The sequence below is a fragment of the Xyrauchen texanus genome, chromosome 35 (genome assembly GCF_025860055.1).
Source record: "Xyrauchen texanus isolate HMW12.3.18 chromosome 35, RBS_HiC_50CHRs, whole genome shotgun sequence".
NCBI classification, from domain to species: Eukaryota; Metazoa; Chordata; class Actinopteri; order Cypriniformes; family Catostomidae; genus Xyrauchen; species Xyrauchen texanus.
Genome location: NC_068310.1, coordinates 8,056,175 through 8,073,134, shown reverse-complemented (window position 1 = coordinate 8,073,134; position 16,960 = coordinate 8,056,175). Strand labels below are relative to the sequence as shown.

Sequence of the window (16,960 nt, the reverse complement as noted above, 5' to 3'; positions counted from 1 at the left end):
ATTTATTTTATCAAGCAGCCAAAAAGTAATGACCTAAAATCTTCATAGCCACATGCTAAAACATGCTAAAAACGTGCTAGCATCTATCTGAGGGTCAATATCTATCTATCTATCTATCTATCTATCTATCTATCTATCTATCTATCTATCTAGCAACTAAGTTAAACTTTTTTAACACTACACTGTAGAACTGGCTCATTAGAGTCATTAATTTGGGAATCAGACTACACTGGTCACACTGTATGTTTCACACTGTAGATTCAAAAGAACTGGCTCATTAGAGTCATTAATTTGGGAATCAGACTACACTGGTCACACTGTATGTTTCACATTGTAGATTCAAAAGAACCGGCTCATTAGAGTCATTAATTTGGGAATCAGACTACACTGGTCACACTGTATGTTTCACATTGTAGATTCAAAAGAACTGGCTCATTAGAGTCATTCATTTGGGAATCAGACTAAACTGGTCACACTGTATGTTTCACATTGTAGATTCAAATGAACTGGCTCATTAGAGTCATTCATTTGGGAATCAGACTACACTGGTCACACTGTATGTTTCACATTGTAGATTCAAAAGAACTGGCTCATTAGAGTCATTAATTTGGGAATCAGACTACACTGGTCACACTGTATGTTTCACATTGTAGATTCAAAAGAACTGGCTCATTAGAGTCATTAATGTTGTAATCAGATTACACTATGCTAGCATCATGCTAACACATGCTAGCATCGCCTAGCGAAGTGCTAAAACATGCTAAAAACGTGCTAGCATCATGCTAACACATGCTAGCATCGCCTAGCGAAGTGCTAAAACATGCTAAAAACGTGCTAGCATCGCCTAGCGAAGTGCTAAAAAATGCTAAAAACGTGCTAGCATCATGCTAACACATGTTAGCATCGCCTAGCGAAGTGCTAAAACACGCTAAAAAAGTGCTAGCATCATGCTAACACATGCTAGCATCACCTAGCGAAGTGCTATAACATGCTAAAAACATGATAGCATCATGCTAACACATGCTCGCATTGCCTAGCGAAGTGCTAAAACATGCAAAAAACGTGCTAGCATCATGATAACACATGCTAGCATTGCTTAGCGAAGTGCTAAAACATGCAAAAAATGTGCTAGCATCATGTTAACACATGCTAGCATCGCCTAGCGAAGTGCTAAAACATGCTAAAAATGTGCTAGCATCATGCTAACACATGCTAGCATCGCCTAGCGGAGTGCTAAAACATTCTAAAAACGCGCTAGCATCATGCTAACACATGCTAGCATCGCCTAGCAAAGTGCTAAAACATGCTAAAAACGTGTCTATCTATCCATCTATCTATCTATCTATCTAGCAACTAAGTTAAACTTGAAACTACTTTAAACTACAAACTAATTTAAACTTTAAACTAATTTAAACTATAAACTACTTTAAACTTCAAACTACTTTAAACTATAAACTACTTTAAACTAATATAAAATTCAAACTTCTTTAAACTTCAAACTACTTTAAACTATAAACTACTTTAAACTAATTTAAACTAATTTAAACTTCAAACTACTTTAAACTATAAACTACTTTAAACTATAAGCTACTTTAAACTAATTTAAACTAATATAAACTTCAAACTACTTTAAACTAATTTAAACTACAAACTAATTTAAACTTTAAACTAATTTAAACTATAAACTACTTTAAACTTCAAACTACTTTAAATTATAAGCTACTTTAAACTAATTTAAACTAATAAAAACTTCAAACTACTTTAAACTATAAACTACTTTAAAATAGAAACTACTTGAAACTAATTTAAACTTCAAACTACTTTAAACTTCTTCAAACTTTCTGGTCCAAACTTTCACAAGCCAACTTAAAGTTTGTACTCAAACTTTTTAATCTAGTTCCAAGTATAATCACAACAATTTGGATTCAAATATCTCCACACATCAGAAACTTGTAATGTGTCAGTTATAAAATCAAATAAATCTGAAATTCGTGAACTATGTTTGGGTGGAAAGCGGTCAACAGAATCGTCTGGAGCATCGTTGAAATCACCACCAATAATTACATATCCATCCTTATACTTCTTCTTTAAACCTATTATTGTATCACAAATCTTCTTAAACATTTCTAAATTGTGTACTCGAGTATTAAATCCATAGACATTGCAAATTATTAAAGTGGAATTGTCTAGTTTAACAGTCAGTATAATCCATCTTCCATTATCTGAACGAAAAGACTCCAAAACATTGCCTTTGAATTTGTTAAATAAAATTGCGACACCTGCTGAGTGATTGGATCCATGATTAAAAGTTGCATAATCTCCCCATTGGGTTTTCCAAAAATTCGAATCAGAGTCACAAGAATGAGTCTCTTGAAAAAAAAGTATTTGAGCTTCTGTATGTCTTCCAAAAAGAAATATAGCTTTTCTTTTAACAGCGTCACGAATGCCTCGAACATTTAAAGAAATTAATTTGAACTTACCAAATTTGTAGTCAGCCATTACAAAAATTTACTAATTAACTAGTATAGAACAGTACCTTTGGAGAAAGTGAAAACTGAGAAAGCATGAAACATTACATCAATCACAAAACTTGCGTTGACCCCGATATGTATCCATAACTGCTGACGGGAAACATCCGCTCAGGTAATGTCAGGAACACTGATGCGCACCCCTTCAATGTAGGCAAATCCTCCTCGAAAGCCAGCCTTCTTACCCTCTTCTCTCGCACGTTTCACCAGTGGCCATGCTTTTTTCTTGCGGCTCGTTCTTCCGAAGACAGATCTTCTTTGATTTGTAGCCCGTTTTCCTTCAGATAGTGGTTGTTTTTGGCATCTCTCCACACTGTATCTCGATAAAGACGCATGGCAAACTGAATAATTATCACTCTGGGGCGACCATCATCTCTTCCCTGTCCCAGTCTATGAACCGAATCCACGACATCTGGAAGTTTGTGTGTAATCTTTGGAGACACTTTGGAGAGGATCTTGATAACAATATCGACTCGGTTACTAACGTAACCTCGGTTCCCTGAGAGGAGGGAACGAGTATTGCGTAAGTAGCTTACGCTATGGGAAAACTCAGTTTCTCGAGAAATATTGAAGTCTTTATGTAAAATGCATTGCAGCTGCACAGCAGACAGCAATGAGCGAGGCAGCTCGGTCATTGGCTGTGCTGCGGCAACTTGCTCGAACCAATGCGGGGTCGAAGGCCGAGCCCGGCCAGTCGTCGGATGCAGCGTCAATGGAAAGGCTGTCATCCTTTTCACCGTCGTCCCCTGATGCGCCGAACGAGACGAGACCCACCGCTCCGGAGGGGTGCTGGTCTGCCTGCATGAATTGAACTGGCGGCAGGGATTCCTCGGGTGGTGGTGAAAAGGGATTCCTCGGGTGGCTCTGGCGGCCTCTGTGAGCGGCGCTTTTTCTTGCGCGGCTCGAACAGAGGGGATGGCAGCACGGTGGTAGCAGGCTCGTTTGCAGCGAAGGCGGCAAATCGAGCGCGCAGCTCGGTGAGGCCCAGGGAGTCACATTCGGGGCATCCGCCTCGAGTGAGTGCATCTTCTGCGTGGTCAGGTCCCAGGCAGCGAGCGCAGAAAATGTGATGGTCCCCGTCAGGAAGAGGGCCTCTGCACGAGGCGCAGGTCGAAGGCATTTGAAACAACGCCTCGAATTTGCTCTTTTACTAAATGACAAAAAAGCGTTGCAGAGGCGAACACTTGCAAAGTAGCTTAGTAAAAGGATATCAAGGTGATGCGCGCCGGATGGCGTAGCAGAAGGCTTTGAAGGCGGCTGAAGGCGCCGGCGTCCTCGTAGCAGTCCTGCTGTAGGCTTGTCGACGGCGGGCGAAATAATCCAATAATCCAATAATCCGGAGGATCCAGCGAAGAGAAGGTCTTTGCTGAAGGAGATTAAATCTAAAGAACTCTCATGACGGGGCACCTAATATATAGCCTTAGTCACGCTCATCTTGGCGGGCTCTGAGCCTGGCTGGCAGCGCTCATTGGTTGCGCGTTCAGAGTCGCCCCGTCATTGGTTCGAGCAAGTTGCCGCAGCACAGCCAATGACCGAGCTGCCTCGCTCATTGCAGTCTGCTGTGCAGCTGCAATGCGTTTTACATAAAGACTTCAATATTTGTCGAGAAACGGAGTTTTCCCATAGCGTAAGCTACTTACGCAATAGGAGAGACCTCTCTAGAGGGAACTCGTGTGTTACTCTCCTTGTCCGGATTACTTTCCTTTAACCCATAAATCCTGAGATCCCATCTTCTTTTGTAGTTCTGCATCCCCATACACATCTCCTTCAGTTGCTTATTTTCTTGCTGCAACGTAGCAACATTTTTTTCGAGTTTCAGAATCTTCTCTTTGTGGGACATGCTCTCACGTAACAAATCACTTACGGTGGAAGAAAGAGAGGTAATAGAAGAAGCTGTACTTTCCAATACCTTCTCCATGGACTCAACTCTCTGGAATGTTCCGTCACACTTCGATGTAATTTCAGCGACAGCATTAATGAGTGAATCAATTTTCTCATCAATGTTCATCTTTAATTTCCCCTTTTTTCCCGGTGGACTTTTACTCGGAGTGCATGGAAAAGATGTCGCAGATTCTTCTTCTGAGTCCATCTCGTCGACATCTTTGCATTTGTCAGTCGCCATGTCTGTATTAACCTGAATCTTATCTCTGCTTCTTTTCTTACCCATATGGACCTGACAAACCACACAATAGAAGAAGAACAACTAAACTAATAATCAATCAAATTTATCGGAGTTTTCAGAAGTAGTTTCATGTTAATCTCTTAGTTGCCTGACGACATGCTCAAAACGTGTCTGCATAGATGAACGCCATCTTGGCCCCCCTCTTTTAGTTAGTTATTTGATGCTATAAAAACGGTCCTGTGACATCATGATTGACAGCTGTGATTGACAGGTTCTCTGAGCGAAGTAGTCACTGAAGCAACAACAGACCTTTTTTCGGGATCTTCGGAGGACTGAGGAGATTGGAGCTTTAAATTTAATATCTACATTTCTATAATTAATTATTTCACACAGTCAAAAGTTAAAAGTGCAAGGGCGTGTGCTTGCGATTGATTCAGTGAGAGTGAGGGCGGGTCCATCTTTTTTTACAGTCTATACATAGAACTTTTTTTTTATTTTATTTTTTTTCAACAGTGTTTTTTTTTATTAAACAGAAATCAAATACAAAAATTTATGGCATAATACAATAATCATCCATATGTTTTCCGTGTTGATACAACATATGTAAAACAAACCACACACAATGAAATAAATAAATAAAAAAAAAAGATTAAAAAAAAATAAGAATAAATAAAGAGTGAGGATCTTAATCTAATAACAAAAATAAGTTCAAGGCAGAAACAAGTTTCAGGGCATTACTGTCAGTCATCCTTTGAAGAGATTTAGCAAATAACTTCAAATCATTCTTCCAACCATTGAAATGGGGTTTAATCTTTAAGTATTTACATCTGTGAATAAACTGTTTACCTAAAACAATCAGGTTATTTATCAAAAATTCTAGGTTCTTATCATTCAAAAACACTCCAAATTTAATTGAGATCACATTCAAAGGATGTAGCGATATACCTTTAGATTGAATCCAACTTTGAAATGAAAGCCAAAATTCGAGTACAAATTCAGACTGAAAGAAAATATGTTCTACCATTTCGATTTCTTTCTCACAAAATCCACAAGAATTGTTCTCCCAATTAAATCTCTCATATAAAAAACAATTGGATGGACAAATATCGTTCAAGATTTTAAATGTCACTTCTTTAGCCTTAGGATACATTGGGAAAGGTATGCTAAACCAAAAGGAGTCTTTGTGACCAACAAAGGAATTCAGCCCTCTGCAATACTCTTAATCATGTCAGCTTTTCTGATGTAACGGCATTTATCCTTCCAAATAAAGTTGAAATTGATCTTGTTTAATAATTTGATCATGTTGTCTGAAATTTCTAATGAAAAGGCAGGGTAAATAGCTCTTGATATACTCTCCATCTTGGATAGAAAATTGTTATATCCCTTTGTAGCCAGGAATTCAATATAAATTTACATTTATTCATATTTCTAAGAATGTTTTCTTTTTCCCTTATTTCTTTATTTCTGGTGACCGTGATGCCCAAATATTTGACTTCTGTTTTAACCTGTATGTTATCAATTAAGTGAGCTGGTTGATCATGCAAAGCAAGAATTTCACATTTATTAGTGTTCAGTCTAACACCTGATGCTTTCGAGAATTGACTGATTGAATCTAACGCTGTGGAAATTTGCCTTTCGTCTTTTAGAAATAAAGTTGTGTCGTCTGCAAATTGACTTATTATGATGCGTTTTCCCATAATATTAAAGCCATTAGAGTTATTAATTCTAATCATAATAGACAGTAGTTCAGCGACGATTATAAATAATAAAGGAGAACTGTTGCAGCCTTGTCTAATGCCCCACTTGACTAAGAATCGTGCTCATGTGCCATGCTCCAGAGATACACAGCTGTTAATATCCTTGTAAAGTAGGCTAATTACATTTATGAATTTCTGTCCAAAACCAAAATGATTTAATGCTTCTAATATAAAAGGATGTTCTACCGAATCAAAAGCTTTGTAGAAATCTAAAAATACAATGAAACCCTGCTCTACCAATGTATGATTGTAATCAATTAAGTCTAGTACCAGTTGTATGTTATTATGGATAAATCTTCCAGCAAGGAAGCCAGACTGAGATTCATTTATTATCTGGGGCAGGCCTTTTTTCATTTTAGTTGCAATAATTCCGGATAATAATTTATAATCAGTATTTAGAAGTGTAATAGGTCTTAGATTATCTGACAATCTTTTATCTTTGCCATGTTTAGGAATAAGTATTATTAGACCTTGCTTCATGCTTGTCATTAATTCGTTCTTCTTTATGCATTCTTGGATTGCCTTAAATAACACCTGTCTGATATCTTTCCAAAAGAATCTATAGAAGTCGACTGTTAGCCCGTCGGTACCAGGGGATTTATTCAATGCCAATTTCAAGCTCATATCATCCAGTTCTTCTATTTTTATACCTGACTCACAAAATTCTTTAAACGAATCATCAATCTTGGGTATGAAGTCCTTAATTTTATTTAGAAAAGTTGAGGAATCGACTTGAGAATATGCAGATGTATAGAGATTATTATAAAAAGTGAAAACTTCCTTTTCAATAGTTTTATTATATTTACACTCTACTCCATTTATCAGTAAACTTGATATTGCCTTAGTTTCCTTTCTTCTCTTCTCTAAATTGCAGAAATATGAGGTGTTCTTTTCTCCTTCTTCTAACCACTTTGCTCGGGATCTCACAAAAGCACCTTGAGCTCTTTTGCAATACATATCATCTAGTCTGGCTTGCAATATCAATAGTTTGTCTTTATCTTCGCTATTTAATTCTACCTTATCACAGTACTTACTAATTTCCTGGAAAAGATTACATTCTTCTCTTCTTTTTTCCATGGCAATCTCCTTACTAAACTTTATGGAACATTGTCTAATTCTATATTTTATAAATTCCCATTTATTGCAAAAACTGTCTATGGTCTCATTATTTTCAGTTTCAATTATTATTTCTTTTATCTTTCTACAGTATTCTTTGTTTTTTAACAGACCGGTATTACATTTCCAATAGCCTTTATTTTTCCTTATTCTATCAACTGGATTTAATTTAATTTCTACAATACAATGATCTGTTAATGGGGCTTTAGAAATCAAGATGTCTGAGCGAGTAATCAACAAGCCAGTAGTCAATCCTGGATTTACAGGTGTTATTAGATTTAAACCAGGAGTATTGTTTTACTCCTGAATTTAAACTTCTCCAGATATCTACCACATGATTTTTATTCATAAATTCCCCAATTGCATGATTAAAGTGGTAGCTGTCAAATTTAGTGGGCCATCTATCTTCCCATTCATCGGGTGTCACATTCCAGTCACCTCCCATTAGAATAAAGTCTGTTGGATAGAATGTTTTTAGCTCTGATAAAGTGTTTGTAATATCTTCAAACATTTTTTTTATTTTGGGCAGTAGTTCTATGACCATACACGTTAGTTAATATAAAAAAATTACTATCCATTTTTAAAACTTTCTTGTAGTAATAGACATTGTGGTTTTCGCCCTTTACAAAATAAAAATAGTGCCTTTCTTTTGACCAAATCTTTTAGACCTCTCACATTTAACGAAGCAAAAGAGACTGAACAATTGAACATTGCTAAAGATAATGAATAACTATAGAACAAAGAGAATGAAAAGAAAAAACAATAAAGAACTTAGTTCAAATCTTATTTACGCTGATTCACAATTACAAAAATAGTCCCATATCCTCTTGACACACTCCTTTTATATCCAGTGAAAGTATATCAAACCATTCCTTCGTTTAACCGATCCGTCGACCCTCTATGTATCCATGCGGTCCGCGGTAGTAAGCACGCTTTCCATCCCGACGAGCCTGTTCAATCTGCGGCCACAATTTTTTACTTGCCTCCCTATCCTCTAGCTGTAGCATCTCCGCGAGGCGGACTCCTTTCTCTCTGCACACCGGGGAATCCTTGCAGCGATGCCATAACTTCTCCTTAACAAGTCTCCGGACAAATAAGGCAACTATGTGTCTATTCCTGTTGTCTTCTTTTCGGCCAACTCTGTGCACAATGTCAATTGCTTCTTCAAGCTGTCGCTTTTCAATGTCGGGTGCGATCTCATTAAAGACTTGTACGACATCTGCTCTAATGTTCTCGTCCTTTCTTTCCGATAAACCTTTCAGTTTCAGACACCATCGCATCTTGTATCTCTCCTGGTCCCTGATTCTCTCTTTAAGTTCTGTATTTTCTTTACACAGATGTTCGTTGCACTTTTCCAGCTCGTTGATTTTCCCTTACATTCCTTCACTTCTTCAGCATTGAACTGCACGGCTTTAGTTAGGCTAGCAATCATGCTGCTACTCTGTTTAGCTTGCTCTCGAAGTTGCAACAATTGCACATTAAAGTTCTTTTCCAAGCTTTGAATGGCTTCCAGTATGGTTAGGTTAGAAACCTCGCCTTCTTTTGGTGTAGTTTTGCTCTTCTTTCCTGCTGGAATCTTGCTCTGAGTTATTGGCGCGGAATCTTTCCTTTTACTAATTGTGCTAACCTCCATATAATCGTGGTCGGCAGATTGCTCTAGCATCTTTACCTCCTTAGTGCTCATCGCAGCTTGCGTCTTTTCACTGTCCTCGTCTTTGATTATCAGTCTGGTCAGTTTGATCTATTTTTTAATATATATTTGGAGTGCCTTCACAAGCGCATAATCAATATTTGGGACAATTTTGCTTCCGTCTCTATTGCGAGTGACTGTTCAACACGCCATCTTGCCGGAAGTCCTCCATTGGTGAGAACTGAAGCCGCCAATGTCCCGATATGGTGCTGACATTTCGGGACCAGACCTGCGCAGTAGTGAGCAGGAAGTAAAGCCGCGAAATCAAGGCCCTGCCCTCACTCTCGCTGAATCAATCGCAAGCACACGCCCCTGCACTTTTGACTTTTGACTTATGAGGTGTGAAATAATTAATTATAGAAATTTAGATATTACATTTAAAGCTCCAATCTCCTCAGTCCTCCGAAGATCCGGTGCTTCAGTGACTACTTCGCTCAGAGAAACTGTCAATCACAGCTGTCAATCATGATGACACAGCACCGTTTTTATAGCAACTAAAAACAAACTTATTTTGAAAACAAACACTTGAAATTACATCAACGTGATAGAAACTACAGTAAATGACAGAAACTATCTTTGGAAAAAAGATATGTGAAGTGTAATTTAATTGTTTAGTTGATTTCACGTCCCGTTGAATAACATGAGGAGGCGGGGTTTATGACCTATACTAGGACCAGTCACCGGGGGGCGATCGAGACGTTTTGGCTTCACTTTTGAGGGCTTGTGCGGCACACTTGGGTTCCATACAGTTATATTTTATAGGATCCCTAAAGGCCTATGATTGGACAACCAATGCACCCACAGGTGTGGTAGAATAATTATAAAAAATAACTGCAATGCTCACTGTTTGTCCCACTACGAATAGAACAAAATTCCAGACGCGAGTTATGCGCCATGCGTAGCGTTCTGTGCGATTAAATTTAGTTATTTTCTTTAAACTATTAATAGTTATTTTCTATAACTATTATTATATTATTGATTACTATTAAATCAAACATTATTTTGCCTATTTATTCCGACTTTGTATGTTATATATTCCACTGTCACTTTATAATTCTTTTTTTTTTTTTTTTTTTTACTTTTAAATTTTATTCCTTGTTTATTTCCCACTAGCTTGTGATTTTTGGGGTTTTAATCTTTCAAATCTTTCATGAAACAGATGGACAACTTGACAGTTATGCACGAAAACACGTAATCCCTCTCTTTTCCCTGAAGTAGTGTTAGTGCATTTTTAAAGTACACACCCTTCACAGATCCGGTCTCTTTCGTTTTCATTTCCCGGAAGGATTCTTAATATTGCAGGCAGTCGGCAAAATAAAATAAGAAAACTCGTCTGTGCGAGGCTAAAACTGTACCCGTCTGTAAATGTTTTTTTACACTCTGTATGTATCAGTTATTGATCAGCGAATATTTTGATGTGTTTGTGTAGTCTGGTTAAAGAACATGAGCGACGTCTCCACACCGCCACCTTTAATAAAGGTAAGAACTAAGGTACCGTAGATACACACATTTTATTGCCCAGTTAAAAGTGGATCAATCCTTTTGATGCTTAATCATTGCTTTTTTTAGTACCACAAACAAACCAAATATACTACATTTGCAATTACTTTGAAACATGTCACTTAGGAAAACAATTATTCAACTACCTTTTAAAAATGTATTATGTAAACCTTCTGAAAACCCTAATGGAAAATCAAACATATTCTAACTTATTGGTATAGATTTTTAGGAGTAATATAAGTTTATTATCAACTCAGGCAAAATTGAAAATAAAAACTATTGCCTGCCTCAGATTTACTTTCACTTTTGCTGTGTGCATTGAGATTTCACTTTGTTTTGATACAAAAAAAAGAAGAAAAAAAAGAGTCACCATAGTTACTTTCTAAGTGTAAGAAAGAAGTGCCATTTAGACCTTCTGATGCAAATAAATACATTATTATGTACAGAAATAATAATTCAGAAATCACTGATAGCAAAAGCTCTCACCACCTTAATAAATGTTTCATTTTGTTTTCTTTTCCAACCTTAAACAGATTTGTAATGGGAACGGACCTCCAGTCTGTTCTTCAGTTCGGTCAAACCCTCAAAATGATCTTCCTTCCATGTATGAAGCTATGCCAGATGAACTGTGCAAGCTACCTGGAAGACTACGTATGTTCCCCTCATAAACATTTCTTTCTTTTTTTTTCTTTTTTTTTTTTTACAAAAATTGCTGTTATGACATCAGTTGACCATTAGACTGAATTTACAAATATTTTTGAATCTACGTAGTATTTTTGAATTTACATAAATAAAAATATAGATGAAATATGAAATCAGCATATGAAATATGCTGAATAAAAATAATTACTTATGCTGTTCTACCATTATAATTTTCTTTTTTCTATGGAACACAAAAGGAGAATGTTTAACAGAATGCCCAAGCTGCTTTTTTCCCAAACAACATAAACATACATACTTTGAAAAAGCAAATTTTAAATGAAAAACATAATTTTATGGTGCTTCAATGCTACTTTCAATTAACGTCTCGACTGGCTTGCTTTTCAGGACACGTACCCCTTTGAAATCTCATTCAAGCTTGCACATATTAAAATCCATTGTCTCAAGAAACATCATGCAAGATTTGTCTTGGTTTTTGCATGTCTTATATTTCAGTCTGTTCCTCACACAAAGCTATAATATGTACTGTATGTCAGATTACTTGGAATATGTTGGAATATTTTTATTTTTATTTTGGAAAAGACCAGCTAGCACATGCTGCAAAATAACTTCTTATGTTTTTGCACACATGAAAGAAAGTTATATGGGTTTGAAATGTAAAACTTGGGTTAGTAAATGAAGATAGAATTTCAATTTATGGATGAACTAACCCATTATCATGTCTGGAATTTTTGTGGCTGAAATGTACAGGGATTAATCCTTCTCTGTGGGATACAGAGGATGTGAATCTCTGGCTGCGATGGGCTCAGAGGGAATATTCTCTGCGACGTGCGGACCACCAGAGATTTGAGATGAATGGAAAAGCACTCTGTCTCCTCACCAAAGAGGATTTCCGTCTCCGCTGTCCCAGTTCTGGTCTGTGAGACTAAAATTTAAGTTATAATAATTCGTTTTGTCAACACTATTCAAAATAACAGTGTATTGTTTTTGTATGGCAACTGTCATGTTGGAAACAGGTGATGTACTCTATGAACTCCTTCAACATGTGAAGCAACAGAGGAGATGTGCTATCTTCAGTCCACTATCCAGCTCCAACACACTGTCACAACAGATACTTGCCTCGCATGGAATGGCAGGTGACGGCTTTTCACTTTTCATAAAATCTGTCTGTCTATGCATGCATTATGGGATAAAGTTTAACAGTTAAGATTTTACAGCATGAGCCTAAATACTGTATCCATATGTACTATACCTCTTCAAAGGACATGCTTGGACAGTATTATTTGGTCAACTGGTTTTTATTTCCTTTTTGTTTGGTTATTTAATTTTTATTTAGGTGTTATATTGTTATTTATGCATTTGGCAGACGCTTTTATCCAAAGCGACTTACAGTGCAATTATTACAGGGACAATTCCCCCGGAGCAACCTGGAGTTAAGTGCCTTGCTCAAGGACACAATGGTGGTGGCTGTGGGGATCGAACCAGCAACCTTCTGATTAACAGTTATGTGCTTTAGCCACTATGTTATGTTGACAACATGACTTTCGGAATCACCTAATGTAAGAATCAGTAATGATTTAGAGGCAATGATCCTTGTCCAAATCAGCAGTGGGGAGAGTGCCAGATCAAACATTTTTTTTACATTTACATTACATTTATGCATTTGGCAGACGCTTTTATCCAAAGCGACTTACAGAGTCCTTATTACAGGGACAATCCCCCTGGAGCAACCTGAAGCTAAGTGCCTTGCTCAAGGACACAATGGTGGTGGCTGTGGGGCTTGAACCAGCATCCTTCCAATTACCAGATTACCAGTTATGTGCTTAGACCGCTACACCACCACCACTCCTTTTTAGATGATTCACAGAATTTTAAAGCATTTTTTAGGAACTAGATTGTAGAACTCATCCTTGTTCAGGCTTTGTTCTGTAATGCTACTATTAAAGGGCATTTTGATAAGTCTTAGACTACCCACTTGAACAAGTGCCAAAGAGGAGATGAAGTCAGATATCTTGATGTACAGTGAGGGAAAAAGTATTTGATTCCCTGCTGATTTTGGACGTTTGCACACTGACAAAGAAATGATCAGTCTATAATTATAATGGAAGGTTAGTTTGAACAATGAGAGACAAAAAAATCCAGAAAAAAGCATGTCAAAAATCTTATCAACTGAATTGCATTTTAATGAGGGAAATATTTATTCGACCCCCTCTCAAGCAGAGATTTCTGACTCACAGGTGTCTTTTATACAGGTAACGAGCTGAGATTAGGAGCACACACTTAAAGGGAGTCAAATCTCAGCTTGTTACCTGCATAAAAGACACCTGTTCACTGAAGCAATCAATCAATCAGATTCCAAAATCTCCACCATGGCCAAGAACATACAGCTGTCCAAGAATGTCAGGGACAAGACTGTAGATCTACACAAGGCTGGAATGGGCTACAAGACCATTGCCAAGCAGCTTGGTGAGAAGGTGACAACAGTTGGTGCGATTATTCGCAAATAGAAGAAACACAAAAGAACTGTCAATCTCCCTCGGTCTGGGGCTCCATACAAGATCTCACCAATTGGTAACACAATACATCGTGAAGGACTGAAATCCTGCAGCGCCTGCAAGGTCCCCCCTGCTCAGTAAAGGACATGTACAGGCCCGTCTGAAGTTTGCCAATGAACATCTGAATGATTCAGAGGAGAACTGGGTGAAAGTGTTGTGGTCAGATGAGACCAAAATCAAGCTTTTTGGCATCAATTCAACTCGCCGTGTTTGGAGGAGAAGGAATGCTGCCTATGACCCCAAGTACACCATCCCCACCGTCAAACATGGAGGTGGAAACACGGGGTGTTTTTCTGCTAAGGGGACAGGACAACCTCACCGCATCAAAGAGGCGATGGACGGGGCCATGTACCATCAAATCTTGGTGAGAAACTCCTTCCCTCAGCTAGGGCATTGAAAATGGTTCGTGGATGGGTATTCCAGCATGACAATGACCCAAAAAACACGGTCAAGGCAACAAAGGAGTGGCTCAAGATGAAGCACATTAAGGCCCTGGATTGGCCTAGCCATTCTCCAGACCTTAATCCCATAGAAAATCTGTGGAGGGAGCTGAAGGTTCGAGTTGCCAAACGTCAGCCTCGAAACCTTAATGACTTGGAGAATATCTGTATAGAGGAGTGGGACAAAATCCCTCCTGAGATGTGTGCAAACCTGGTGGCCAACTACAAGAAATGTCTGACCTCTGTGCTTGCCAACAAGGGTTTTGCCACCAAGTACTAAGTCATGTTTTGCAGAGGGGTCGAATAATTATTTCCCTCATTAAAATGCAATTCAATTTCTAACATTTTTTTTACATGCGTTTTTCTGGATTTCTTTGTTGTTATTCTGTCTCTTACTGTTCAAATTAACCTACCATTAAAATTATAGACTGATCATTTGTTTGTCAGTGGGCAAACGTACAATATCAGCAGGGGATCAAATACTTTTTTCCCTCACTGTAGCTTGTAGTAAATATACCATTGCCGCTGTTTTCCCATCTATGTCTTTTAGTCCTTTTAAAAATAAGCTTTCTTCATATAATATGTACTAAAAATTTTATGTCAGTACTGAGTTTATTTGCAAACACTGATCAGCTTCATTTGTTAATTCAAAACAGGTACGATGGGGTTAAATAGCTCTCATTCATTTGCGTAAGAGAAGGGGATTTCGTGGTAGCATAACAACTAGAGCTGTTTTCAATTGGTGTGGATAACTCAGGCTTACCTGTTCTCTGTCAACAAAATACAGTGCAAAGATGAGAGTGTATTTTTCAAGTAGAAAACTAGTAGCACAAACAGTCTAACCATGGTTCCCTGAAAGAGGGAACGACAGTAGACGCAGCCAACTGACAGATCGCTCTTGATGCTCTGCCCCTGATGCACATCATTACGGGTCCATTAACCAGAGCACAGTGCTACTTCTTTAGGATCTTTAGACTGACGGGAAGAGAGCGCATCTCTCAGTCCCATAACAGGGAGAAATCATTAGTGCAGCTAGCATATGCACCGTCTCATTCCCTCCTTTCAGGAAAACAAGGTTACACTCATAACCAAGATGAGATATTCTTTTTCAAGTCGGTCACTTTGACATTGCTTCAGTAGCTGACACTATGGGACCGTATACCACAGCGCCATGCAACTGATTTGCACACACAAGGCAACGCTTACTAGCCAATAGGACAGTTGAAAGTCATCAACAAGGTCCCACATCATATTGAAAAATAGGAAGGAAAGAGAGAAGTACAATAACCATGTATGGTTATAAATTATAACAATTACACTACATACAGGGTAGTGAAACATTTTTCAGAAATACTCATCCACATAGTGACAGGGAATGAGTTCAGGATGGTCAATGACCAACAGAAAAATCTAATGCAACCAACCAATAAGGTAGCAAACCTTAAACACATTACCCTTTAAATCAGAAGTGACAAAGACAACAGGTCACAAAACCAATGGCCAGTACACAATGACACAATCAGTCATGGCAATGAACATAGAGAAATAAACTCTCCTTCGCAGCAAGGTCTTGGGAAGAGTGAAGAAACATCCAAGTTATAAAACCTGGCAAAGATATTAGGGGAAGCCCAGTTTTCAGCCAGACAGATGTCTTCAAGGACACCCATCGTTCAAGCCTAAGAGGAAGCCTCTTGTCCGAATGGGCCTTGACCCCATGGGATAATGGACTTGCAAATCATAAGCAAGTGCAATGGCGTAGACAACCAAATAAAAAATAATTGACTCTTATGGTCAGTGTACATTCGTAACACACTCTTGGGACAGAGCATGTGTAGTTTTTGTGTCATCTGAATCAAACGGAGGAGGGGAGAAATCATATCAGGTTACTACCTGAGCTCTAAGGGAGTGGCCAAAATCTTTGTGACAACTTTACCTTTTGGTAACTTGGCCAAGTGCAATTCGCTTCTGATAAAACACAGAGTTTTCCAAATTTCCATATGAAAGTATGCTTCTTTCAGATCGAATGACACAAACCAGTCAAGAGGTCAGACATGAGAAAAGATCTGTCTCTGATTTACCATCTTGAATGAGTTTACAAGAGTCTTAAGGACCTTAAGTCCAAAATTGGACTCAGCCCACTGTCCTTCTTAGCGATCAGAAAATAATGGCTGTAAAAGCCTTTCTATGCATTACAATTTCTGTCACGTTCTTGGCAAGGAGGCTTTGTTCCTCTGAGTGCAATATAGGCACGTGCTGCATCATCACATTGTAGGATAGAATGCCAATAAAACTTGGTGGCCGACTCACAGACTTAAGCATGTAGCGATGTTAAATTCTGCACAGTACCCAAATGGCAATACACAATGACACACCTCTGTAAAGCAAGACAGAGGACACAAAGACTCGCCTGTGTTCACTTGGGTCTGAATGTCGCCCACCATTAGGAAGTGGTCATGCAGTCAGAATTCACCTTTGGAACTGGAAAAAGCTATTTTTCATGTATATACTTTTATTATTGGAACTTGACAAACATTTGTCAGGTATCTAATAACTGAAAAAACAACAATTGTGTTGTGGACATCTTCTTGATCC

The 16,960-nt window shown here is 38.1% G+C and overlaps 1 protein-coding gene across 1 annotated transcript in view; it reads left to right on the top strand.

Annotated features, from left to right (window-relative positions):
- Positions 1 to 16,960, top strand: part of etv7 (ETS variant transcription factor 7) — a 56,607-nt gene that overhangs the window by 23,653 nt on the left and 15,994 nt on the right. The window contains exons 2-5 of the mRNA XM_052106479.1: positions 10,643 to 10,692; positions 11,247 to 11,364; positions 12,124 to 12,288; positions 12,390 to 12,509. Of these exons, the coding sequence (XP_051962439.1) occupies positions 10,657 to 10,692; positions 11,247 to 11,364; positions 12,124 to 12,288; positions 12,390 to 12,509 (439 nt within the window). The 5' untranslated portion in view covers positions 10,643 to 10,656. The remainder of the gene's footprint in view (positions 1 to 10,642; positions 10,693 to 11,246; positions 11,365 to 12,123; positions 12,289 to 12,389; positions 12,510 to 16,960) is intronic.